This window comes from Dromiciops gliroides, chromosome 6, assembly GCF_019393635.1.
Source record: "Dromiciops gliroides isolate mDroGli1 chromosome 6, mDroGli1.pri, whole genome shotgun sequence".
NCBI lineage: Eukaryota > Metazoa > Chordata > Mammalia > Microbiotheria > Microbiotheriidae > Dromiciops > Dromiciops gliroides.
This window is the reverse complement of record NC_057866.1, coordinates 259659275-259684810: the sequence shown is the minus strand read 5'-3', so window position 1 is coordinate 259684810 and position 25536 is coordinate 259659275. Positions and strand designations below refer to the sequence as shown.

The 25536-nt window shown below is 41.8% G+C and overlaps 1 protein-coding gene across 1 annotated transcript; it reads right to left on the bottom strand.

The window, feature by feature from the left end:
* Positions 1 to 6688: 6688 nt before the first annotated feature.
* RCHY1 (ring finger and CHY zinc finger domain containing 1) lies at positions 6689 to 24489 on the bottom strand. The gene is made up of 9 exons (XM_043970994.1): positions 24190 to 24489; positions 18465 to 18584; positions 18089 to 18204; positions 12400 to 12478; positions 11730 to 11774; positions 11573 to 11631; positions 11438 to 11464; positions 10140 to 10260; positions 6689 to 8598 (listed from the first exon to the last, which is right to left on the bottom strand). Exons 1-9 carry the CDS (start codon positions 24289 to 24291, stop codon positions 8470 to 8472), a joined length of 798 nt encoding a protein of 265 aa, XP_043826929.1. The 5' UTR covers positions 24292 to 24489; the 3' UTR covers positions 6689 to 8469.
* Positions 24490 to 25536: the final 1047 nt, after the last annotated feature.

The following is a 25536-nucleotide window of genomic DNA, read 5'->3' as shown; positions in this document are numbered from 1 at the left end:
ACTTAACCCTGTTTGCCTCAGTTTCCTCATCTGTAAAATGAACTAGAGAAGGAAATAGCAATCCGCCCCAATATCTTTGCCAAGAAAATCTCAAATGGAGTCACAAAAGAGTCAGGCACAAGTTAACAACAAACTCCTATGTATGTCTTTGTACTGGCTGTCGCCCATGCTTGGTATGCTCTCATTCCTTACCTTTATGTGGTGAAATATCTCTTTTCCTTTAAGATCGTAGCCTTTCCTGCCTCTTCCCCCCAGATGCTAATGCCTTCTACTCTAATGTTACCATATATCTACTTTATATTTTATATACCTACATATGCTTTGTCTATTCCATATGCATGTGCATGTTTCCTCCCCTGTTTTAATTTATTCCCTTGAAAGCAAAGACTTTTTTGCTCCTAATGCCTATCACAGGGCTTGGGACAGAGTCTACACTTAAGAAATATGTGTCTGCTTGCTTGACTGGCTGCCATCTCCTTATAACTGGAAGCAATCATTTTTCCATACACAACCCAAGATTGCATTAGCATTTTTGCTCATCATATCACACTGCTGACTGATTGAGTTTGCAGCCCAGAATAGCCCCCACCTCTTTTCCAACAGTTGTCAAACCATACCTCCCCAATCTTATATTTGGGAAATTGATGTTTGTAAACTCAAATGTAAAACTTTACATTCATCCCTACTGATTTTATCTTTTTTGGAGTTGAACCAGTTTTCTAGTCTGTGAAGATATATTTGGATCCTGTCATCCAACATGGATTTGAGGGAAGTAGAATTGCACAAAGTCATCCGACTCACTCTCTCTTCCTGAGTCATCATCAAAGTCCAGTGGCAAGACAAAAGTCAGGACGACTGGCAATGGTCTGGAATGCAGTAGGTGACCTTGGTGTCTTCCGTGTCTGACCAAGCTCTAAGCACCCCACAGCCCCTCCTTCAGCTGCTTTTATGACATTGAAACAAATTGTTCTCATCCACCCACTGGAGGGAAATCTTCACATGCTTGAGGTAGACATCCCCCAGCTACCCAAAGGGTTTGAAGTCTGTTGGTTATCTTCAGCCTGGTTTAGCCATCTGTTCACAGTTTTACCAAGCTGTGGTTGTTGTGCATGCTACAGCTTCTTGGAGCCACAGGTGAGAGTTGCAACATGCTGAATGGCAAGGTCAAAGGAACACCCCCCCCCATCCCAGCAATTGCTTTCATTCCCAAATAATGGATATAGCATTCAGTTGCAGTTGTCAACAGTGCCTATGTGACTTTGGCCTACATGTCTCTCTCGACTCTTCTCTCGTACTTGGTAGCCTTGTTTTCCTCTCCCACCTAAATCCTTATTGTTCCCACTGCCTTTGGGGTACTTCTTCATTCTGGTTCTAAACAAGACTTTGTGGGAGGAACTATGGCCAATATAGCTTCCACAGGATAACTGGGACAAGACTCCATTGAATCTGTCTGATCCTGGGTAAAGGTCGGGGATCTTTTTGGTAAAGTCAACGTCTGCATCGGTGCTTTCAATTAGTTAGGAGGGACAATAACCAGGCCTGTGGTCTAGTGGATAGGAAACTTTCCTCTGTCCAGGGGAGAAAGAGAGCAGCAGGAGAGATAGATGAAGTCATTGCTGTCACAGGACTGTCACCATCTAAATCCACCTGAAACGGACTCTGCTATAAGCACTCCCAGCTAGCACCTGTGACATTTACTTTTCTCGGATTACTGGTTTGTCAGCATAAACACATTTACCAGGATAAAAGTGAGATCATAGACAATAAATCAATCAAATTAACAGCTCCAATAGATTTTGCCTTGCATAGCAAACCCCCACGCTTACGATTAAAGCAGGGTACAAACATTTTTTTTTTTTTGCATTAACATCATTACTAGCAGGTATCCAGCTTGGATCACATATGTAGCAGAATACTGGCAAATATTAGAATTCAGTCAGTAGGATTCAGATTTCAAATTCAATCACCAAATTCATCATTTTAATACAGGATAGACAAGACATTTTGATTACATTCAGATACTCTCAGTTCTTGTGGATTACATTGTGCTCACGCTATAACCTATATTCTTAAAGATGGCATGCAAACTGCAAATGAAAAAGTCACTACAAATCTGAATGAATTTAAGAACAAATCAATGCAGTAGACTGCCATTAAATCACCATCTTTCTATGGGGAGATTCTGAAAGGGGCTCAGGTATTTTTAGTTTCTTTATTGAGGGAAGTTATTTAAATTGATAAGCTCATATCCAGATGTAAAAATTAGAAAACCTATATTGCCTTTTACTCACATTGACTGGGATTTTAAAATCTAGTGAACCATGGACTAAATGTCCACTAAAACATGGCAGCATTTCTCATTTCAATTCATTTTTTGGCTCAAGATATTTTTGTCATCTGGATTATTTTTCCTACCATTTATCATATAAAAGCCCTAATTTGTGAGTCCTATAGCCCACAGGCCTGTTGAAGCGGACTCCAGACAACCACTGTTAAATTTTCAGTGTGAGTAGGAAACCAGCAAAAGCTACAAATCAGGGCTTGATTTTATAAAAGTGACAGAGACAATGTTAATGATGCTGATTCAGTCTAAAAGTGTGTCATAACAATGGGTTTTTACAGAGAACCAGTTGTCACATTTTTACCAACACACCTCTACCTGTAAACTGGTGCAAGAATGAGTCCGAATTGTTCTCCCTGTTGATGAAGAATTCAGAATTGAAGCCACTGATTTAAGATCTCAACTAGCTGATGTTTCTTGTATACTTAATTATAGCTTTAAGGTTTTTATTTATGATGTTAGGTAGTCATTTTTCAGTCTTTGTGATCCCATATGGGTTTTCTTAGCCAAGATAATGAAGTGGTTTGCCATTTCCTTCTCAGGTTCATTTTACTTATGGATTACATTTATTAAGGGTTTTTCCCCCCTACTTTCAAAATATCTCTATACTTTCCTTTAAATTGAGCTTCAAATTTATACTGTGCTAAGTCAAAGTTCCTGTGGATTAAAAGATCCTTGTTAATTCTTTACCAATCATGCTCCACATCACCTCGATGCCCCCCACCCCCATCAACTCTGACCTTTCTGAATGTCCAGATTTGCAAATGTCTTGCAACTCAGACTATGTTCCAAGTTAATGTGTTTTTCTCCCTGTATTCATTTAGTAATTCAATTTCCTTTAACCTTATATTTCTCTGCTTCCAAACATATTCTATCTATGTATTGTAATTGTGTTATTAATCCTAGTTTCTCCTTTTCTTACTGTTAAGACTCTAGCAAATGAGTATACTTTTCCGGCCTTTAGACTAATAGCTTTCATATCTAAACATGTTACTCATAGTGATCAGGCTTTTAGGCACACAGGCTTATGCTGTTTGCAAAATGTCTCATATGAATTATACAACTTTGCTACTGGGTCATCAGAGGTCAACTACTAGTTACCATATGAAGTTTCTCTTTTCCATAAGACATTTTCTAATTTGCTTTCTTGCTTAAGTACTTACAGCTGCATGGTGCATCCTGCTCTCCATTGTTTTCTCCATAGTTCCCTTCGGATTCTTAAAAAATTACAGCTATATCTGTATATCCTTGGCATCAATTCAGTTTTTTTTTAATTGAATTCAACCAAGTGATTTATTCAGACTCTTTCATGTCTGCTTCCTCTCTTTTGGTGATCGTCTCGGCTCCCATGGATTTAACTATCTTCTCTGTGAAAATATCTTCAAAATCTTTGTCTTCGGCCCCCCTCTCTCTCCTGAGCCCCAGGGCCTAACTACTGAGACATCTCCAGCTGGATGCCCCACTAGGGTCTCAAATTCAACATGGTAACTAATTATCTTCCCTACTTAACCCATTCATTCTCCCAAACTTAGCTATTTCTGTTGAGGGCACCATCAATCCTTTATCAACTCTTCATTCTCCTTTCAAATCCATATCCAGTTGGTGGCTAAGTCTTGATGTTTCTAGTTTCAAACCTCGTTAACATACATACTCTTCCCCCCACTCAATTTCTTACCTAGGCTTAAATCACTGAATGTATGTTATCTCAAACAAACTGAGACCTGGGAAAGACCTTAGCTTAAAAAGGCCAAGGTTTCCCACTGCACCCAGAGCCATCTTTAGTTGTGTGGATCTATGTATTGCCACTGGATCCAGATGGCTCTGAAGGAGAATGAGGCTGCTGACTTTGCACAGCCTTGCCTCACTTAAATCCAATTCACTCACGAATCAAGACATCACCCTCCTGATGTCATTGGTCCTTTTTGAGAAAGAGGACAAACAACAATCTGTGAGGAGGAGGAGCTGCCCCACTGGGGACCCAACTGGCCAGTTCCAATTGAGCAACGCTGCTTCCTGAAAAATGAGGAAATAAGATTAATATAAATGCCTACTGAGGTCCCTCCCCAATCTAAATCTATGAATTTCTAGCTTCTTTCAAACTCATGTGGTAAGCCTTGCCTGATCCCCTTACAAGTACTCTCCTACAAATTCTCCTGTATGTCCTCAGGTATGTTCAAGTTGTAGACCTCAATCCCTTGAATGTAAATTCATCAGAGGGCTGGAGATGGTTCTTTTATCTGCATCCATAGTACCTTGAATACTACCTTGCACATTAAGTGCTTTATAAATGTTATTGAATTGAATCAGTCTCCCCCCACACACACCCTTCTCCATCCCATGTCACTTCACTAAGAATAATCTGTGTGCCTTTGATCCCTTTTTGATCCCTTTGATCTTGCCTTCTCCAGGGTTTAATTCTGAAGTCTCGTCAATCATCCCCTCCCTCTCATGCATCTTCAATCTCTCCCTTACCACTCATTCCTGTGTATCAGTCTACAGATGTATCCAGGGCTCATTGCAAAATGACCAAAACAGCAACGAGGGCATTGCCAAATCCAGTGGCCTCTGTTAGTCCTTATCTTCCTTGACCTCTTGTCAACATCTGAAGCTGTTGACCACCCCTTTCTGTTATGCATTCTCCTCTCCTCACTTGTGGACATCTCATTCTTGATTCCACTAATTCTCCAAAGTGTCCCTTGTGTTTTCAATGGTTCCTTGCCCCCTTCTCAAGTCCTTTAACATGGGTGCTCCTCAAGGTTCTGTCCTTGGAGCACTGTTGTGCATACATTCTCCCTGGGCAACTCCATTCAAGCCCATGGCTTCAACAATCAATTCTGTATTGTAGATGACTCCTGAATTTGCATGACCATCTGTGACCTCTCTTCTGAGCTCCTGACCCACATCTCCAGCTGTCTATTCCATTTGTACCAGTTACCATATCCAAAGGGCAGCTGGGTGCAATGGATAGTGCCAACCCTGGAGTCAAGGACTTGAGTTCAAATTCTACCTTGGACACTTACTAGCTGTGTGACCCCAAGCAAGTCATTTCACCCTGTTTGCTTCAGTTTCCTTATCCGTAAAAGGGGCTGGAGAAGGAAATGGCAAAATACTCCAGGACCTTTGGAAGAAAACTGCAAATGGGGTCATGAAGTCAGACACAACTGGAACGACAATAAAACACGTCCAAAATCGAGCCTATTAGCTTTCTTTGGAAACTGGCTTGTTTTGACTTCACTCCAACCACTCCAGTCGTTTCCACAATTTGGAGGTTTCCATTGGCTTTTGTTTCCTTCATTATTTTTGATCAGTTACCAAGTCCTGTCAACTCCACTCCAGAAACATCCCTCCCCTGTGATCCTGCTGTTCCCTCTGGGGCCTCTCTAGTTCATAGTCCAGATGCCCACAGTATAGACTCCTGACAGGTCTTCCCATCTCCACTCTCTCTACCCACCCCAATCTATCCTTCTTCCTGCTGGTAAAATAATACTTGTCCTGCATAAATCTGGTTAGGTCCCTCTTCTGCTTAAATATCTTCAGTGGCTGCCTATCGCCCAGCAAACAGTTCAAACCTTTCACCTGGTTTTGCTCACATCACTCCAAATTGTTTTTTCTTAAACTCATGATGAATTCTGGTTTTCTCCCTATCCCATGGGTACCTGGGCAGGGTGCCTGCTGTTCCATCCAGCTCCCACTCATCCAGTGGGGAGAACCAATCTACAAATCTTTTTTTTTTTTTAAATAATAAACATTTTTATTTATAGTTTTGAGTTCCAATCTCTAATCCTCCTTCCCTCCCTCCCCACGGCAGTAAGCAATCAGATATGGGTTATACATGTGCAATTATGTAAAACATTTCCATATTAGTCATTTTGTACCAAATAAAATTTGAATAAAAGAAAAAATGAAAATGAAAAATAGCCTGCTTCAGTCTGTATTCAATCAATATCAGTTCTTTTTTTGGAGGTGGATGGTATGCTTCATCAGTAGTCCTTTGGGGTTATCCTGGATCATTGTACTGTTGAGAATAGTCATGTCATTCAGTTCTTCATCAAACAACATTGCTCTCTGTGCACAATGTTCTCTTGGTTCTGCTTTCTTCATTATACATCAGTGAGTTCACACAAGTCTTTCCAGGCCTTTCTGAAATCATCCTACTTGTCTTTTCTTATAGCACAATAATACTCCATCACCATACCACAGCTTGTTTAGCCATTACTCAATTGATGGGCATTCCTTTGATTTCCAATTCTTAGCCACCACAAAAAGAGCTGACATCAATATTTTTGTACAAATAGGTCTTTTGGGGGAGATGTCTTTGGGATAAACCTAGCAGTAGTACCACTTGATCAAAGGGTATGCACAGTTCTATAGCCCTTTGGTCATAGTTCCAAATCAGTCTCCAAAATGGTTGGATCAATTCACCACTCCAACAGTAGATTAGCATTCCAGCTTTCCCACATCCCCTCCAACAACCACCACAAGCCTTATTGATTACCTGAAAGGGAGGGAGAAGACTGAAAAGACCTCAAAAGAAGGAAACCTGGGTTCATGATGTCACAGACGGTAGCAAATCAGGATTCTGAGAGAAAGTTTTGACCATGTCAAGTTTGAGATAAGGCAGGATAAAAGCAGGCATCGTAAGATACACAAAGGGAGTCATTGATGGAGATGGAGCTCAGAACAAACATCAGGTCTGAACAGAAGAGAACTACTCTCCCTCTATGAAAGAGCTGCAGGAGTGTATGAGATGAATGAGAACAGACACAGCCCTGGAGAACACTACTGGAGTCAGCTGGAGCAGACACAAAGAAGAGGGCTTTGAGGGCGTTAGAGAACCAAGGGCCTTGTGCCTCTCAAACTATGGAAGGACAATCTACACAGCCATGGGTATGGCTAAGCCGTGACAAGAGAGTATGAGGAATAAAAGTCCATTGGGTTTGGTGCTTGGGTCACTGGTGACAGAGTGGGAGTGAGGGCAGGTCAGATTACAAATAGCTAAGGAAAGTGGTGTCATGCATAGACAACTTTTTATGAAATTTGGAATGAAAGCTGGAATGATTATGGTAAGGTATTCTTTAGAATTTGGGAGATCTCAGCATGTTTACAAATGGAAGGAGCCAATAGTCAAGAAGAGAGAGAAGAGGCATGCAAGGGGATCCCAGAGGAAATAAGAATGGGATCAAAGGCATAAGGATATTTCTGTGGAAAAGGAGCAAACACTGTTTTGAGGTATGAAAGAAGGGAACTAAGGAAATGAAAGTTAGCTAACCTCAATTTCAGTGAAGTCATAGCTTAGGTCATTTGTTCTAAACGTGGGTAGCAGAAAAGGGATTTCAGGCAAAAGAAATGAAGTTTTAGAATAGATACTGGAAATTAGGGTTAGGGAACCATTGAGGCTAGATTAAAAAGGCTGTAGAGAACAATAGTGAAGTCCAGTTTAGGTCAATAAATTTAGCATCTTCCAGCATTATGTATTTTATATCTCTCCTAGCTGTTACTAAAAAGAGAAATCTAAAGAATAAATGAACACAAGCGAATTAACCACTGTGTTATATTTGTAACCAAACTTAATTTGAACTAGGCAATGACCTTGGAGAAACTTTCTATGACACTATGCCAAGAATTTTTTATTTGATGTTACACTAAAATACACATTTATAGCATTCAAAAGGGACTGCTTTGTAAAATTCTAAAGTTTATTTAAATAGAATAAACCCTAGTCTTACAATACAGCCCTTAAGATAAAGTTTTAACGTCAAGCACAGTTCTATTAAGAACTATTTATAGATTCTGGATGCATAGGTTTTGCGTAAAAGGAAATGCAATGAAATTATACATTCTAATGAACATCAATTTCAAAGCAGACGGTCATCTGGATCCTAAATAACATTGAAGGAATTTTCACTCAATGGGGAAGCTTCAGTTTTTACACAAGAATAACAATTATGACAATTTTATTAAGAGCCTGATCCCCGAGTCCCTGTAGTAGGAGTTTTATATTGTGACACGACCACAAACACCACACAACTATTTGTGACAGCATAGCAACGGGATACTAAGGAATGACTCTTATTTCAGAAACAATGGTGAGGCCCCGAGGCAGCCCTGGTGCAGTATAGAGAGGCTGGTCACTGCTGCTCCAGAGGAATTCCACATCCGCCGTCCTGTGCAGTATTATACGACTCACAGCTCTTACACTTCATTCCTAATATGTGGAACTGAACTGTAGAGCGGGCACTGCAATCATTGCAGAGAATCTGTAACAAAAAACAACCCCAAAAATTGTTCAGGGAAAGAATTTTCATTCCCAAACAGCCCCAAGAAATACAGAAATGTAATGCTCAAGACTTTTAGTTTGGAAAAATAAACCGTCACTGACATCATTTCAAAGAATAATGAATTCAGAAAAATCTATCTGTAAATCAACCATTTAGTTATCTTTAAAAAGTACCACTTAAAAATGAGCCTAAACCACAGGAAGCGTGCATGGCATAGTGAATAGGGAGCCAACTGGGCTTAAGAACAGGTTCAAGTCCCACCTTGGACACACTGGCCGTGTGATTCTGGGAGAGTTACTTAGGCCCTCAATGCCATAGGCAGCTAAAGGCTGCTTGCCCATCTGCAGGTCTAGAGACACAAAGAAACAGAGGAGGTTCAAAAGATTCATCCTAGAGCCCACAGAGCCCTGAACAAGACATGAGTCACGCTGGCTCTGAGCTACACAAAATCCCATCAGCCCAGCAAGATATCAAGAGCTCTTGATTTTTTAGATTGGTGTTAACACCAAGAAAATCTCACTCTAGCCATTAATATTCCCCTGCTTCCTTTTCAATCAATCTTGTTGTCTGGGCTCCATTAAACATCAGAAGTTTGGGGCCAAAAGAGATGAAAAAACAAGGCTCAGAGTGGCTTCCATGACACTTGAAAAAAGACCTTGGTAAATTTGTTTTGTTTTCAGGGCAATGGGGGTTAAGTGATTTGCCCAGGGTCACACAGCTAATAAGTATCTGAGGCTGAGTTTGAACTCAGGTCCTCCTGAATCCAAGAATGGTGCCTTATCCACTGCGCCACCTAGCTGCCCCAAATTTGTTTTTAAGTAACCAGAAAAAAAAAATTATGTAACCAGAAAAAAGTAAATTCTAAAGAACATAAAAATATGGCAGCACACGTTTGTGCCTAAGGTCACATCAACTTCTGGCACAGCCTGGGTCTGAAATCCTGAACTTAGATTCAGATTCTTTTCCCCCTCCCCCTCCCTCTCCCTCACACTTCCTCTTTAGATGAACCTCCCTCAGGCTCTAGGACTCTCTGTGCACAAGTACATAATTCTATTTTGCATCCATTCATACATAATCCTCAGGATGGTCCAGGCTGGAGGCAGAAGAGGGACTAGCATCACCCTTTATGATAGGGCTCTTCAGTCTGTCACACAATCTGATAATATCTCTAACTTTGCACGGAGGAGTCTGTTTGGGGGGAGCCTTGAAGGCCCTATTTTATTCTGCCAAAAACCTGTTTTAGTGTACTCAAACACAGTGAGATCATGTGTTCTATGTACCTTTCAGTCAATGCTAAAGATAGGGGAAGCTTTCAAATACAGGGGGCAAAATCCTGGCATTGGTTCCCTTTCTGAATCAGCTTATTCTCCAAACAATGCTTTTAGAGGTCAGAAAGCAAATCATCTTGAGCTATGATGAAATCTTCACCAATAATGACAAGCATCTGTTTCAGAAGAGGGGAGAAGCAAGAAGAATTCACCAGGAGCTGTGAATAGCTTGAGAATGATTTTAATACTCACTTCCACAGTCATATTCTGATATTCTGTTGGCATCGGAGTTTGTGCAACTTCATTATCCAATTGTCGCCAATAGCGAGTCATATCTAGAGCAGAGTGCATACATAATGGACACCTGTAGCCTCTACAAACAAGAAAAACAATTATTTTACCAATGCAGCATCTGGTGAGTCTATGACGAATGGTAGGCCAGTCTACTTCCTTTAGGCAGCTAGTACACAAACCATCTGAAACAGACAGCCATTCTATCTTAAAAGCTGTCATGGGATGGGAGAGTCTACAACCTCCCTTGATCCAATACTTTATCACTCTTAGAATAAAGGTTCTGGGGGCAGCTAGGTGGCATAGTGGATAAAGCACCGGCCCTGGATTCAGGAGGACCTAAGTTCAAATCCAGCCTCAGACACTTGACAACTTACTAGTTGTGTGACCCTGGGGCAAGTCACTTAACCCTCATTGCCCAACAAAAACAAACAAAAAACCCAACACTGAGAAGTTGTGTGATTATGTTCCCCATTTTATAGATAAGGAAACTGAGGCAGAGATGTTAAAAAGATTTGCACAGGGTCACACAAGATGTGCCTCAGGCTGAATTTGAACTCAGATCTCCCGATTCTGGGCCTAGCACTCTATCCACTGAGCTTTCTTTTTGCCTGGTAATAAGACTGTGTCTTTGAATTATTCAGTTGATGCCTTTAAAAGGACAAACTATTATTTAATCACACAAAGCATACTGCTCCCCTTCTCAAAAGTGAAATGCCAAGCAGTTCTACCTCTTGCAACAAACAAATTGAAGCTTCTGCCTATGTTCTGTCTATACATGATTTCTTCTGATCACTATCAAGCCTTCCCAGCAGAGTGAATGATAACTGGGAATTGGAGACCAGACCTATAATTCTCTCACTGACTCAGGAAAAGTCGCAACTTCTCAGCACCTCAGTTTCCTTAACAATTAAGCAAGTCCCTTTAGCCCTGAGGCTATGCTGTAACCCGACAATTTTAGAAAACTTTCTGTGTGCAGGATTCACAAGTGCTTCCTACGACTATTTAGTCCTGTCTTGTTTTCTGGTAACATCTGCAGGCTCTCTGATGTGTGGGGGAAGTCTTTGAGGATGAAGTGCAGTGGAAGCATGCAATGGGCTCTGTGTACTGGCTTCTCCCCTCAGAGGAAGAGACTGGCCTAGTTAACCTTTGCATCTGTCTTCCTCTCAGTATGTAGAATGTCACTCTCAAGGGCCAGGGAGATCCAAGTTGCTCTTAAATTGCTAAAACACAGGATTGCCAGGATGAACAATACTCACTCTTTTAACATTGCTTCATAACATGTTCTGAAAGAAAATAAATATGTTTTTATTAAATTAAAATGCATTCAATTTGGCAAGAGTGGCTTATTCTTTAGTATTGTACAGGAAAACAAAAAAGGTCCTTTGACCTACCTGTGTAGAAGATGCCCACACGGCAAGACATGAGCAACAACCCGGGACGTGTGGATGTCCTGCAAAGGAAGCGAGTGCTGATGTTAGCTCTAAGCCAATCGTACACATCTGTAAGTATAGCCGTGCCAAAGGAAACATAAGACCAAACAAAACTCACCTCCAGACATATGGGACAATCCTGCCTCGAGACGTTCTCAATGCACTGTTTAAAAACAAAGACAAAGGGGATTGTTTTTCTTTAAATTCACAACTGGATTAAAGAATGTTGCGGAGTCACCAAAGAAACAAAGGTCAACTATTGGCTAATAGAAGAGTTAGGAGGAAATGCATTTCTCTGAACCAGAATATAAATTGTACATATAAAGAGATCTATACACAGAAATATGAACTCCTCATCCCCCCATTGCTCACCTCGACACACCCCTTCAGTTCCCAAAGACTGAGATGTCTTTCAATCCTTTTCAAACCACACCTTCCTCCTTCCTCCCCCATTAACCTCAGAACCCACATATTCCCATTCTCTGAGACCTAGCCTGAATATGGTGTTCACAAAGTTTTCCCCAATTTTACCACCTTCAACCCAAGAGAATTTGTTTCTATAAGTGTCAGGGCGGTAGGTTTCCACTTGTATTGCAATCACTTGTGTAGGAATCTTAGCAGCATTACTAGCCCATTCATTTTTTTCAAAGGTAGGTACTTTTCCTTATTTATCTTTGTTTCTGCTGATTTTACCTTATTTCTTAATTTATAGCCTCAAATAATAAAATCTTGAAGGATGTGCATATGCAAAATTTGCCAAGTTCCTAAAAGTAATCTAATTTCTGTACCTTGTGATGTCCTCGAAGACTCAAGGATAGACAGAGGTTACATTTCAAACAGTGAAAAAATTCTTCCTTTGGACCAATCCTGATGAGAGACAGGGAGACAGACAGAGGAAGGTCATGGGGAAAAAAGTTAGTATTACCACAATTCAAAAATTCCTTTTTCAATTAAAGAAAACCACTTAAATTCTATCTTCAATTGGAAATTCAAACCCTGAGTTTTTAAAGCCATATGCCTGAGAAATGAACAAAATGAAATTACAAAGAAAAAGCCTAACCATTGAATAAAGAAAATCAAATATTATAAAAAAGATCAAGAATCTTTTCCTAAAACAAAAATAGTCCCTCTAAGATCAATGGCTTTTTATCTTTTGAAACAAACCCAAACTAATTTCTATATTATCAAATATACAAAATCTAGTGATCAAGTAATTTCCTATCAAGAAGTTCCATTCGATCTCCAAAATTCAGTCTCCTATGTAGTGGTTTCATGGTTTTCATTAAACTACACTTCAGAATGCAGTTTTTCCACTAGGAACATTTCTACTGTCAGTCACAGCATTGTAGACACTGCACTGCATAAGGAACAAGGAAGAAAAGCCTCCTCCTCCTGTTTGCTGCCCTTCTTCACAGATGAAAGTGGACGTTTTCAAAATGAACCCCGCTGATTCAAGTCATCTTATTTCTATTATATTCCCTCAGCCTTTACACTGTAGCTTCCAATGGACAGTTCTGTTGTTGTTCAGTCACGTCCAACTCTTCATGACCCCATGGACCATAGCATGCCAAAACTGTCCATAAGGCTTTCTTGGCAACTATACTGGAGTGGTTTGCCATTTCCTTCTACATTGGATTAAGGCAAACAGAAGTTAAGTGACTTGCCCAGGGTCACACAGCTAGTGTCTGAGACCAGGTCTTCTTTACTCTAGGTGCAGTGCTCTATCCACTGAACCACGTAGCTGCCTTTACGGTTCAGTATGCTTCATCTATCTAGGCCTGACAGAGCCATTCCACTCTCTGTTCTTTCCTTTATATTTGGGATGGCCCTGAGCCAATTCTAGATTATCTAGAATTCCCACAACCCCAGAGTTTGAGAGTTGACAGGAGACCTCAGCAGCCAACCAGTCTAACCTAGAGACTAGTGACCACTCTCTTTTAGAGTACGTGATAAAAGAAAGGAAATCTGGGCATACACTGACATGCACTCTAGATTTCAAGACAGCAGAAGGGCTGGTTCAAAAGAAGATAGGTAGCATACTACTGACTAAAATGCTTCAGGGGAACTCATCCCAAGAGTGATAGATGCTCAAGAATAAAATTCTGAAGACACAAAGAGAAAAGGATGTTGGGGGGGGGGGGATTTGTCTGGAGAAGCTCAATGTGGATGCACCAACCAATTGATATCTCAAAAAGAAATTTATAGAAGGCAGCAGGGCCAAGTAGCAGAGGACGGAACTAAGAGGGTATAACACGGATGTATACGGTCCTGTAAACACTCTCAGTAGTGCTACAACTCAGAAGGCACCAAGGCTAGTGAGAGAGGATAAGGACAACAAAAAGGGGCGAATGGCTTTGATCTCAGGAAGAACTCCAGAACGGCTCCACAAAGAGAGGACTGGGAGGCGGAGCTTACAAGGAGCCGGCATGGCTCCATCCAGACTAACTCAGTCTCCCCTTTAGACAAGGTCACTCCGCATGTATCAATGTCCAAGGCATTAGCCTTGAAACAGTGGCGGCAGGGTGATGTGGGGAAGGCACTGAACTCGGGAGTCGGGAAGACTTCTAGACAGAACCTGGATGGAAATACACCGAGTTGGATCGTTGTCGGTTGGATAATATGTGCTGGCTGAGGCCAAATGAGCGCACTGGAGAGGGATGACGGCAGCCGATGTCCTACCAGCAAAACCGCTCTGGATTTTTCCTGTTAGGGAGAATGGTGATTCTGTGTCCCTCTAGCTCCAGCTGCCGGACATAGGGAGAACAGGCCGGCGAGCTCTGGAGGTTGAATCCCACCTGTGGTCCTGCTAACCCCCTCAGGACACACCTCGTAACTCATGACTTCAGGGAGGCTTCAATCATGCTTTACTCTACTTCCAGGTCCCTAACCATCTCGCCCACAGCTGCCTGGCCCCTCAGGGCAGCTACTCGCATGACCACTTAGATGAACACATTCCAAATCATTTGGACCATAAAATGTTTTTTCACCAAAAGCAGCTCTTCCTGCAAGAACTACAAGTGACACGTGCAGGTTGAACTAAGTATAAAAACCAAACCAAACCAAACCAAAACCCTACTCCATCCAGATAGCAGATTTACACGAAGCAGCTGCATCAAGTGTTATTCTTCAATGTTGTCTCCTTTGAAGGAGGGATCATTTTGAGGTACGCAAGAAAATGTAATTTTCTAACTGTACTCGTACTCATTTTCTAACAGTATTATTACCCAACTTGATTATTATCTTATTCATCAGACTTGGCCATAAATTTGTTGTTGTTCAGTCATTTCAATCATGTCCAACTCTTTGTTGACCCCACTTTGAGATTTTCTTGGCAAAGATACTGGAGTGTTTTGCCATTTCCCTCTCCAGCTCATTTGACAGATGAAGAAACTGAGGCAGAATTAAGTGACTTGTCTAGGATCACACAGGTAGTGTCTGAGGCTACAAATGAACTCTGCTCCTCCTGACTCCAGGGCCTGCACCTTATCTACTGCACCACCTAGCTGTCCTGGCAATGAATTACATGTGGCTTTTTCCAAAAAATTAAAACCAGTCTCAGGGCAGCTAGGTGGCTCAGTGCATAAAGCACCAGCCCTGGAGTTAGGAGGACCTGAGTTCAAATCCGGCCTCAGACACTTAACACTTACTAGCTGTGTGACCCTGGGCAAGTCACTTAACCCCAATTGCCTCACCAAAAAAAAAAAAATAACAATTAAGACCAGTCTCGATAAAGATTTGTCACCACTAGGATATTCAGGACAACAGTCTACAGCCTCTAAAGAGTTAGAAAAGTATTAATGATAGCTTCCCCAGAATATAAAACTGTACAGTAGCTAAACGCTATAAAGCCATATTACACATAAGATATACCAGGCAAAACAACATTTCCTAGTTTTAAGATTTGTTATCAAGAGAAAGGAGGATTAAAGCTCCACTTTCCAATGTCTATGTATGGGGGGGGGGGGGGAGGCGGGGCAATGAGGGTTAAGTGACTTGCCCAGGGTCACACAGCTAGTAAGTGTCAAGTGTCTCAGGCCAGATTTGAACTCAGGTCCTCCTGAATCCAGGGCTGGTGCTTTATCCACTGCGCCACCTAGCTGCCCCATCTATGTATTTTTAAAGTAAACGTATGAGGAAAAATGGCAAACTCAAATGCTTGAACTGACTAATTTCAATTCCCAGTGGCTCCTATGGATTGGGAAAGTCTACGGGATTATTCCTTCTGTGACTTTCTTTCTGGTAATTTTGATCACTTATAAGTCATCTTTATTTAATTTTCTAACTCCCATAAAACTGTTTTTGAAAATTTCTTTTATTAAAAAAAAATCCTGGGGGCAGCTAGGTGGTGCAGTAGATAAAGCACTGGCCCTGGATTCAGGAGGACCTGAGTTCAAATCCAGTCTCAGACACTTGACACTTACTAGCTGTGTGACCCTGGGCAAGTCACTTAACCCTCATTGCCCCACAAAAAAAAACCAAAAACAAAACCAAAAACAAAACCTTTTTAACTTTCTGCACAGTTGTGGGGAAAAAACCATCATTAATTCATTAATGGGGCAGTAGATTTTTATTTTAAAAGATCTGAAGTGTCTGAGGGTTATACCAACAAACTTGTTTATATTCACTAATTCAGTTTCATTAATTTCACTATTTTCAATAGGCATTCTAATTATTTACTAGTGAAGTAAAAATTATTACTTCTTACGCTACATCACAATCTCTAAATTCTTTAATTTAAATCTTTAAATTTTTCCCAAATGGGCCAGATTTGGGATAAGGGCCTCCTGGGTCCAGGGCTGGTGCTTTGTCCACTGGGCTACCTAGTTAACCCATGATGACATATATTTAAAATAGGGTTGAGGAGTAGGAGAAATGCAATGGGGGAGGAGGAAGGGGAAAGGTGGACTGGGGAGAGGTAGCTCACATGAAGGAAACAAGAAAAAAGCTTATGGAGGGGAGGGGAAGAGGGGAAGGAGTGGGGGAGTGAGTGAACCTTACTATCATCAGAATTGGCTCAAAGAGGGAATAACATATGTACTCAAGAGGGTACAGTAATATATTTTTGCCCTGAGGAAAAGTGGGAGGGGAAGGAGATGGGGGGGTGGGGGGAGAGGGGAAGGAGAGAAGGGAAGTTTGGGGGAGGGAGTTGCAAAAAGCAAAACACTTTTGAGGAAGGTGAAGATGTTCTGCATCATCTGCACAGGTATGACATATTGAATTGTTTGATTTCATAGGGAGGAATGAAGAGAGAGGGAGGAAGAAAATTTTAGAACACAGAATTAGCTCAAAGACCTTAATCTCAGAGTGGGCTCAGGGAGGGAATAACATTCACACCAAATTGAGAGGAGTAATCTATTTAACCGTTCAGGAAAGTAGGAGGGGAAGAGGATAGGGAGGGAAGGGTGAAAGAAGGGAGGGCAGAGCGGGGTAGGGGGCAGTCAGAAGCAAAACACTTTTGAGGAGGAATAGGGCAAAATAAGATAGAAAATAGAGTAAATATCATGGGAAGGGAATAGGATCAAGGGAAATAGTTATAATGATTGACTATAATGGAAAAATGTATGGTACCTAATTTGCTGGGCTATTATGAAGAGAATTCTTTGTGAAGTTTAAAGTACTACATAAAAGTTATGATGAACAGGATACTATCAGAAAAACCTGGAAAGACTTACATGAACTAAAACAGAGTGAAATGTACTGTATTCAAAATAACAGCATTAATGTAAGATGATCTGCTGGGAAGCACGTGGTTATTTTCAACAATGCAATGATCTAATATAACTGAAGGACTTATGAAAATCGCAATCTATCTACAGAGAAAGAACTGATGGTATCTGAAAACAGACTGAAACATTTTTTTTGACAATTCCTTAATCTGAAGTTTTGTTTTTAATCTGTTTTCTCTCACAACCTAGCTAATGTGGAGATGCTTTCCATGACTACTCATGTATAACTTTAAAATAAATGAATGAATACCTCCCAAATGCAAGAGGTGCAGTGCTTTTAAAAAGAAACTTGCAGGGGCAGCTTTGTAGCACAATGGATAAAGCACCAACCCTGGATTCAGGAGGACCTGAGTTCAAATCCAGCCTATGACACTTGACACCAGCTGTGTGATCCTGAAGAAGTCACTTAACCCTCATTGCCCCGCCAAAAAAAGAAAAAAAAAGAAACTTGCTATGAAAAGTTCCACAGAAATTAAATATATCAATGTTTAGTGAGAAATAATCACTTTAAAACAACTATTTCCCTATGCCCATTAAAAGCAAATGTACACACACGTGTGCCCACATGCACGCACACACATACCCCTGCCTCACTTATTTTATAAAATGTAAAACTTTACCTCAATTGTTTCATAAACGATTGGCCAGAAAATATTTGTTTATAGCAGAAGTTTTAAAAATGAAAACAACAATAACGCCTGTTAAAACGATGGTCTTACAAGTAATGGAGGAGACAGTTTATATACAGTACCTACAAATCCCACACTTCTCACAATGGTATTGCTTCTTGTCTTTGTCGAATAGATGGCATATGTTGCAATAATATTCTCCAAACACAGTGCCACATTCTTCACAAGTTTGTTGAGCCTGTAAGAAAATGAGATATAAAGAATTAAAATCTACCAGAACATGTTGAAGTAGGTAGAATTCTAATACCCAGAATTACTCGTTGTTGCTGAAGGGCATTAATTTTTAAACTAATTTCAAGTGTTATAGAAACTACTTCACTCGGAAGATTAAAAGTGCATCTTCACATAAAAACACGATCACAGAACTTTAAGATCATTCAGATAGATCATCTCAAGATAACAATGCTCACAAAATGGAAATGTTTCATAAAGTCTTACATTCTGAAGGTTTCCACACGTTGTACACTGTACTTTTTTTACTTTAAACCGATCCAGGGGATGATCTTCATTGTTATCATGACATAAGCGGCAGATGTAAAGTTTACCACAGCAAGGAGCCTACTCAAAAGAGAATATTTTAATGTGTTAAAAAAAAAAAAAGTCTTTTTCTTCTTCACATGCAAGAAGCAGCATTCTGCAATGGAAGTCAGAAAGCCCGTATCTGAATTCCACATCTGCCCCTTATTAGCTGTAACCCTGACAAGTCACTCAAACTAGAGGTGAGGGCATACTCCACCCCTGGGAAAGGAGAGACATTTGCCTTGGTCTTTTCCTGACCTTGCAGCAAGGCAAAGAGAAGCCAATATATTTGTTCTGTCATTAAGAACCACATATATAAACCCTGGAGAAAACAAGAGTAAACCCTGTCAAATTTGGTCAAATTCAAAGAGCTCTCGTACTTCGGGGGTGATGGTGCTCTCCAGGCTTATCAGTTTAGAAGGCTAATCCAGGAACAACGTCCTGTGCACTTTCAATCCCTCCTTTTGATGAGATTAGTCCATTCCAAGTCTGGACAACTATACCAACTGCTCTGGGATGGGTTTAGTTCAGACCTGAGAAATAAACACAGTACTCTAAAGAACATCAATGCATCTTCAGAAACTTCAGCTGAAATGCACTGCCCTAAGAAAGGAGGCTGGGGGAGGCAGGGTAGGGGCAGACCCAAGATGGCAGAGAAAAGGCTTGCCCGAGCTTTCCCAAATTCCCCTCCAAACAACTTCAAAACAAATTCTGGAGTGGCAGAACCCACAGAAGAATGGGGAGAAAAATTTTCCAGCAAGAAAGATCTGCCACGGGGGCAGCTAGGTGCAGCAGTGGATTAAGTGACAGCCCTGGATTCAGGCGGACCTGAGTTCAAATCCAGCCTCAGACACTTGACACTTAACTAGCTGTGTGACCCTGAGCAAGTCACTTAACCCCCATTGTCCTCAAAAAAAAAAAAAAGAAAATGACAATTACAGGTGTCCCTTTGCTGGAACTGGGTGCACAGCTCAGTTACATTGCCCAAACTCAGATTCAGGTCACAGTTCCAGGGCAGGGAAGAACATTAGCACGCTAGAGCTCTACAGAGGAGCCAGGACCCTGGTCACAGCTCCAGGATGGAAGCATGCCTATGGTTGCTCAAAGACAAGAGCACAGGCCAGAAGAGTAGTAAACACCTTCTCCTTAGATCATACCACTCTGGAAGACGTGAAAACTTACAGACCCCCAGTACCACCTCCACCCTGGGAGCAGAGCCCAATTACAGCATCAATTTAAAAGATGGGGGAGAAAAAAAGAACCTGACCAGAGAAAATTACTACTGGTGACAAGGAAGATCAAAACAAAAAGTCAAGAAAACAAAGTCAACTGCTACCTCCAAAGCCTCAAAGTAAAATATGAATTGGTCTTAGGCCCAAAAAGAATTCCTGAAGGAGTTCCAAAAAGGTTTTTTAAATCCAACGAAAAAGGTAGAGGGAAAACTGGGGAAAGAAATAAAAATGATCCAAGAAAATCATGAAAAAGAGTCATCTGCTTGGTAAAGGAAGCACACACACACACACACACACACACACACACACACACACACACACACAAATCCTGAAGAAAATAATATCTTAAAAAACAGAATAGGCCAAATGATAATGTGATGTTGCCTTTCTTCTGCCCCCCAGTGTGGGGGGAAAACTAGCTGGGGTTTACTTATAAGTTAGAAGCGTTAGCACCAGTTTGGGGCATTAAGCATTTATTAAAGAGTAAAGAAAACACCTGGGTCAGAAAACCAAGAAAAAGTCTATCTATACTATAGGAGAGATAAGGGTTCAACCCGGCCTCCTTCTCCCCAGTCATCCACCAGGAGGATGTTTGAAACCAAACTGAGAGGAAACAGCCCTCCTACTTCCTGCCTCCCTCCCCAGAAGAGGCTGTCCCTCAAGCTGATTGGTCAGCATCACCCAAATCCCTTGGTTCACTGAACTTGAGAGTGGTCTTGTTGTTGAGTTCAAAGTACTTAGATTCTGAGAACAATACCCTATTGGGGGCTGGCCAGGTGTGGTTTCAATTTAATTAACTTTAAGTAGGTTAATCAGCAAAGTCAATCACTCTCAGTCAGTCTCAATTCAATCAGTCTAGATTAATCTCCTCTGGTTGGGGCCTTTGGCTGTTGACAAAAGGCCCGTTATATCTTACAATAAGAGGTACAAAAATCCAAGGAGGAGAAGAATGCCTTGAAAAGCAGAACTGGCCAAATGGAAAAAGACATACAAAAATTCACTGAAGAGAAGAACTCCTTAAATAGTAGGACTGGCCAAGTGGATGCTAATGACTCCATGAGACATCAAGAAACAATAAGACAAAATTGAAGAAAATTTGAAATACCTTCTTGAAAAAACAGCTTACTTGGAAATACATGAAGGAGAGAGAATTTAAGAATTACTGGGCTACCTGAAAGCTATGGTAGAAAAAAAGAGCCTACATATCATCTTTCAAGAAATTATCAAGGAAAATTGCCTTAATATCCTAGAACCAGAGGGTAAACAGAAATTCAAAGAATCCAATGATTACCTCCTGAAAGAGAACCCAAAAGGAAAATTCCCAGGAATTAGCCAAATTCCAGAGCCCTCAGGTCAAGGAGAAAAATATTACAAGCAGCCAGAAAGAACACAATTCAAATATCGTGGTGCCACAGTCAGGGTAACACAAGTTTAGAGCAACCTCTATATTAAAGGACTGAAGAGCTTAGAATAGGACAATCCAGAAGGCAAAGGAGCTAAGACTACAACCAAGAAATCACCTACCCAGCAAAACAATATAATTGGGGGGGGGGGGGGCATTTAATGAAATGGTAGGCCTTTCAAGCATTCCTCATGAAAATAACAGAACCAAAAAGAAAATCCTGACTTTTAAATACAAGACTTAAGAGAAACATTAAAAAAGTAAACATTAAAGAGAAATTGTAAGGGATTCAATAAAGTTAAACTGTTTCCATTCCTACATGGGAAGATGATACTTGTAACTCCTAAGAAACTTTATTAGGCATTAAAGGAGTATATGTAGACAGATGTCAGGGCATGAGTATGAGTTGACTATGATGGGATGATTTTTAAAAAATAAAATTAAGGGATGAGAAAAAGGAACATACTGAGAGAAGGGAAAGGTAGAATGAGGTAAATTATCTTACATAAAAGAGGCTCGAGAGAGCTTTTACCTTGGGGAAGGTGGGGAAAAGCACTTGAACCTTACTCTCATGGGAATAACACATATACACAGTTGGATATATAAATCAATCTTACAGGAAATTAGGAGGGGAAGGAGATAAGGGGAGGGGTTGGCACTGATGAAAGGGGATGGCAGACTGGGGGAAGCAGTGGTTAGAAACAAAACCGTTTCAAGGAAAGACAAAGTGAAAGGAAAAAATAGGACAAATGGGGAAAATATTATGGAGGGAAATACACAGTAATCCTAAGTGTGAAAAGAAAATTATATGAAGGTTCCTTGATAAAGGCCTCATTTCTCAAATATGTAGCAAACTGTGTCAAATTTATACAAATACAAGTCATTCTCCAATTGATAAATGGTCAAAGCAGTTTTCAGACAAAGAAATCAAAACTATCTATAGTCATGAAAAAATGTACTCAATCACTATTGATTAGAGAAATGCAATTAAAACACCCCATAGGTACCACCCCAAACCCTACCAGATTGACTAATATAACAGAAAAAGAAAACAACAACTGTTGGACAGGATATGGGAAAATTGACACACTGATGCACTCTCTAGGTAGAGTTGTAACTGATGTAACCATTCTGGAGGGCAATTTGGAACCATGCCAAGAGTTATAAAATTCTGCATACCCTTTCATCCAGTAATACCATTACTAGGTCTGTAGACAAAAAAAACATTAAAAAAAAAAAAGACCTATACATAGAAAAATATTTATAGCAGCTCTTTTTGTGGTGGCAAAGAAGTGGAAATTATGGAGATGTCCATCAATTGGGTATTGGCTAAACAAATTGTGGTATATGATTGTGATGGAACACTGTTATGCTATAAAAAATGATGGGGGGCAGCTAGGTGGTGCAGTGGATAAAGCACCAGCCTTGGATTCAGGAGGACCTGAGTTAGAATCTGACCTCAGACACAGTACACTTAATAGCTGTGTGACCCTGGGCAAGTCACTTATTGCCCCCCCCCCCCAAAAGAGTTTCTATAAAAAATTATGAGCAGCGTGCTCACAAAAAAAGCAGGAAATACTTGCATGAACTGATGGTGAAATCAAATGAGCAGAACCAGAACATTATACATTGTAACAGCAATACTGTACAATGATCAACTGTGAATGACTTAGCTATTCTCAGCAATACAATGATACAAGACAATTCTACCTCCAGAGAAAGAAGTAATGGAATCTGAATGCAGATTAAAGCATACTTTTTTGAACTTTATTTTTCTTGTTTGGGTTGGTATGTTTTTTGTTGTTTTGGGCCAGTTTTCTTTCACAACATGACTAATAGGCAAATATGTTTTGCACAACTATATATGTATATATTTTACTGGATGAAAGGGTATGCAGAATTTTATAACTCTATAACTTTTATAACTTCTTTACTGATACAATATTAATAAAATAATAATATGCTTACCCAAAACTTGTGTATATAGCAATAGCAATCAAATTGTAAAACCACAAGGCCGGCCTTTAGTTCTCCTTTGTAAAATGAGACAGTTGGCCGCTAGATGATCCCAAAGGCCCCTCCTGCTCTAAAGCTGTTCCAGACACCATGGTCCAAAAGACAAAAGTTTAAGGCCTGTGACAAATGTTTTGGGTAAATCATCATCTCCCTGGGATTTTCCTCAAATATAAAGTGAGTGGGGGGAGGGAGAGAGTGCTGGGCTCACTGGCTTTATGACCCCGTCTGCCTCGGTTTCCTCATCTGTTAAACGGGGGTAATAATCACACCTGCTTTCCCCAAGCTGCTTTGAGGATCACGAGGGGATATTTGGAAAGAATTTACAAGCCTTAACGTGCAGTGGAAAGGCCAACTACACGACGATAATGATGATGACGACGCAATCACTGACGGCTAATAGGTAATAGATAGATAGATAGTGGCCAGTGGTCAGTGGCCTGGACCTAAGTCAGGAACACCCGCGCTGCGATCCAGCCTCGGACGTTCACTGGCTGCGAGACCCTGGACTAGTCACTTCGCCCCTGCCTGCCTCAGTTTCCTCGGCTGCAGAATGGGAAAATAACTGCGCGCGCCCCCACCCCTCCCCCTCCCCGGCTGCGGGGAGGGTCAAAAGAGGAAATATTTGCCAAGCGAGCTTCAAAGCGTCCTACAAATGACGCAAACCTGATCTCTAGGCCACCCGGATGTGTCGGGCTGCACCCCCGCCCCCCTCCCAGGCCTGGGACTCTCTGTGTATCCCCGGCACACAGCAGTCGCTTAATTAATGCCTAGGGCGCCCCTCCCTCACTGTCGAACCTCGCGCCCGTCCCGCTTTCCGCGCTGACAATCTCTCCCCACCCCCATTCCATTCCCGTCCCCCAACTTTGGTCTTGGGCCAGCTTGGTCGCACGGGGGCAGGCCACCATGGGCGGGGCTGGAGGGGTAGCCCTCGCCGGCCGACCCCCCCCCCAACTTAGAGGGCGGACGCGCCCTCCCCTCCCCCCAGCCTCCTCACCTTGAGGAGGCATCCGCGGTCATAGTGCTCGCAACCCCGGCGCCGGGGTCCCTGGCGGCCGCCGCCATCTTTGCCGTCCACTGTCCCCTCTGCCGTCGCCATCTTCTCTCCTCCTCCTCCCTCCCAGCACCGAGTCCAAACTGGAGTCGAAGCCGGAGTCAAAAGATTAGCCAAGGCCGCTCTAGGCCAGCGCCGCCTCTACGGCCCAGCCGCGCAGCCGCAGCGGGCAGAGGCGCCGCGGGGCACGTGACACCGCCCAGGCGAGCCCTACTTCCGCTTCTCGGGGAGACCGAGCGGAAGAGGCAAGAACCGTCGCAACTGGGGAGTCGTGACTCCGCCAAAAGGGTTCGGCTTATGGAGGTGCGAATTTGTAATCAAGGCAACCAACAGCCCCTCCCATTCGCTGGAGACCTGTGAAGCCCCGCCCCCGCTCCCTGCTTTTGTGAAAGGAGTTGCTGGGCCAGCAGGAAGCCGCCCTGCGAGTGGTTACTGACGAGCCAATCCAGGCCTCCGAACCGGAGAAGCACCACCCCCCCCTTTTTTTTTTTTTTTTTTTTTTTTTTTTTTTTTTTTTAACAAGAGGAGGGAGGGCAGACAGCGCCTGCAGGTGGAATTGGCCCTGGTCCTGCTTTCTCCATCAATGAAGCCCCGCCCCCTTTTCTGGCTGGGAGGAGGGAGAGCAGAGAGAGCGCCTGCGCGTGGGGTCTGGGATGGGTGAGGTTCCTCTTCTCGCCTAACGTTACTCTAGAGGGACTACGTGTCCGCAGTCCTCCTAAACCTACCAAACTGGAAGAAAGAAGAAAAAGCCAACTTCCCTTTTAACTCGCCCTCCGTGAAATTGTCATTTGTCTTAGGTTTTGGTGACACCACTCTCCCCTGGGTCCTTGTAACTGATCATTAATTACTGCTGGTTATTGACCAAATACACATCAAACTGCAGAAATACACAGCACAACCACCAGACGATCCTACAAATCTACTGTCAGAATGATTTTCCTCAAGCACAGATCTGACCATCAATTACCCTACTCAATCAATTCTCTATTGCCTCTAGGATGGAATATCAGTTGTCAGTTTATCTTTTAAAACCACAATATGCTTCAGTAAACAAGCCCCTGTCACAGTCATCGAACCAAATGGGGCCTTCTCTCTCTGTCCCTCCCACACAACAGTCAATCACCCGTGTATATATATAGGTGGCCACACCCCCATGCATGGAATGAACTCTCCTTTCACTTCTGCCTCACAGAATTCCTTTCTTCCTTCCCTGACCTCCTCCCCCAATATCTAGTACCTCCTCTTCCAATTTTCTCCTTCAGTTCCTTAAATCTAGCAAAAACGATGAAT

Excerpts from the sequence above, each read along its gene's own strand:
- RCHY1 (XM_043970994.1), bottom strand. The coding sequence starts at position 24,291 with ATGGCGACGGCAGAGGGGACAGTGGACGGCAAAGATGGCGGCGGCCGC. Across the intron at positions 18,205-18,464 it reads CGTGTGGAAACCTTCAGAAT|GCTCAACAAACTTGTGAAGA; the intron begins GTAAGACTTTAT and ends ATTTTCTTACAG. Across the intron at positions 11,775-12,399 it reads GTCTTCGAGGACATCACAAG|TGCATTGAGAACGTCTCGAG; the intron begins GTACAGAAATTA and ends GTTTTTAAACAG.